General features: G+C 43.6%; 1 protein-coding gene across 1 annotated transcript in view; it reads right to left on the bottom strand.

The window, feature by feature from the left end:
- Positions 1-523, bottom strand: part of LOC144432773 (serum paraoxonase/lactonase 3-like) — a 9,235-nt gene extending 8,712 nt beyond the window's left edge. The window contains exon 1 of the mRNA XM_078121052.1: positions 427-523. Within this exon, the coding sequence (XP_077977178.1) occupies positions 427-491 (65 nt within the window). The 5' untranslated portion in view covers positions 492-523. The remainder of the gene's footprint in view (positions 1-426) is intronic.

Genomic DNA, 523 nt, shown 5'->3' with positions numbered 1-523 from the left:
ATTACACGAAAGCTTGTGTCTAGGATGTACCCTTCTATCCTTTTTAAAGAGAGAGAGAGAGAGAGAGAGAGAGAGAGAGAGAGAGAGAGAGAGAGAGAGAGAGAGAGAGAGAGAGAGAGAGAGAGAGAGAGAGAGAGAGAGAGAGAGAGAGAGAGAGAGAGAGAGAGAGAGAGAGAGAGAGAGAGAGAGAGAGATACTGGCGGAGAAGCTGTAATGTGTAGTTTGTATTTCCGAGCTATAGTCCACATTGTAATGAATGCATTGAATGATTTACCTTTAAAAGCCATCGTGTAATATGTAAAACGCACACTGTACGTGAAAGGTCTAGAGACTATAGACAGCTGTATACAACCCCGCCCCACGGGCATATATACACACACACACATACACATACTACCCCTGGGTATATGGATAAACACTACTTACGTGTGTTTAGCTATGTGTGTCAACACCACGGCCACCACCACGAGCAATGCTAGACGTAAAAACATTGTAAACTAAACGAACGAAACTCTCTTCACTG

This window comes from Glandiceps talaboti, chromosome 3, assembly GCF_964340395.1.
Source record: "Glandiceps talaboti chromosome 3, keGlaTala1.1, whole genome shotgun sequence".
NCBI classification, from domain to species: Eukaryota; Metazoa; Hemichordata; class Enteropneusta; family Spengelidae; genus Glandiceps; species Glandiceps talaboti.
Note: the sequence above shows the minus strand (reverse complement) of the source record. Positions and strands in the feature narration are given on the sequence as shown.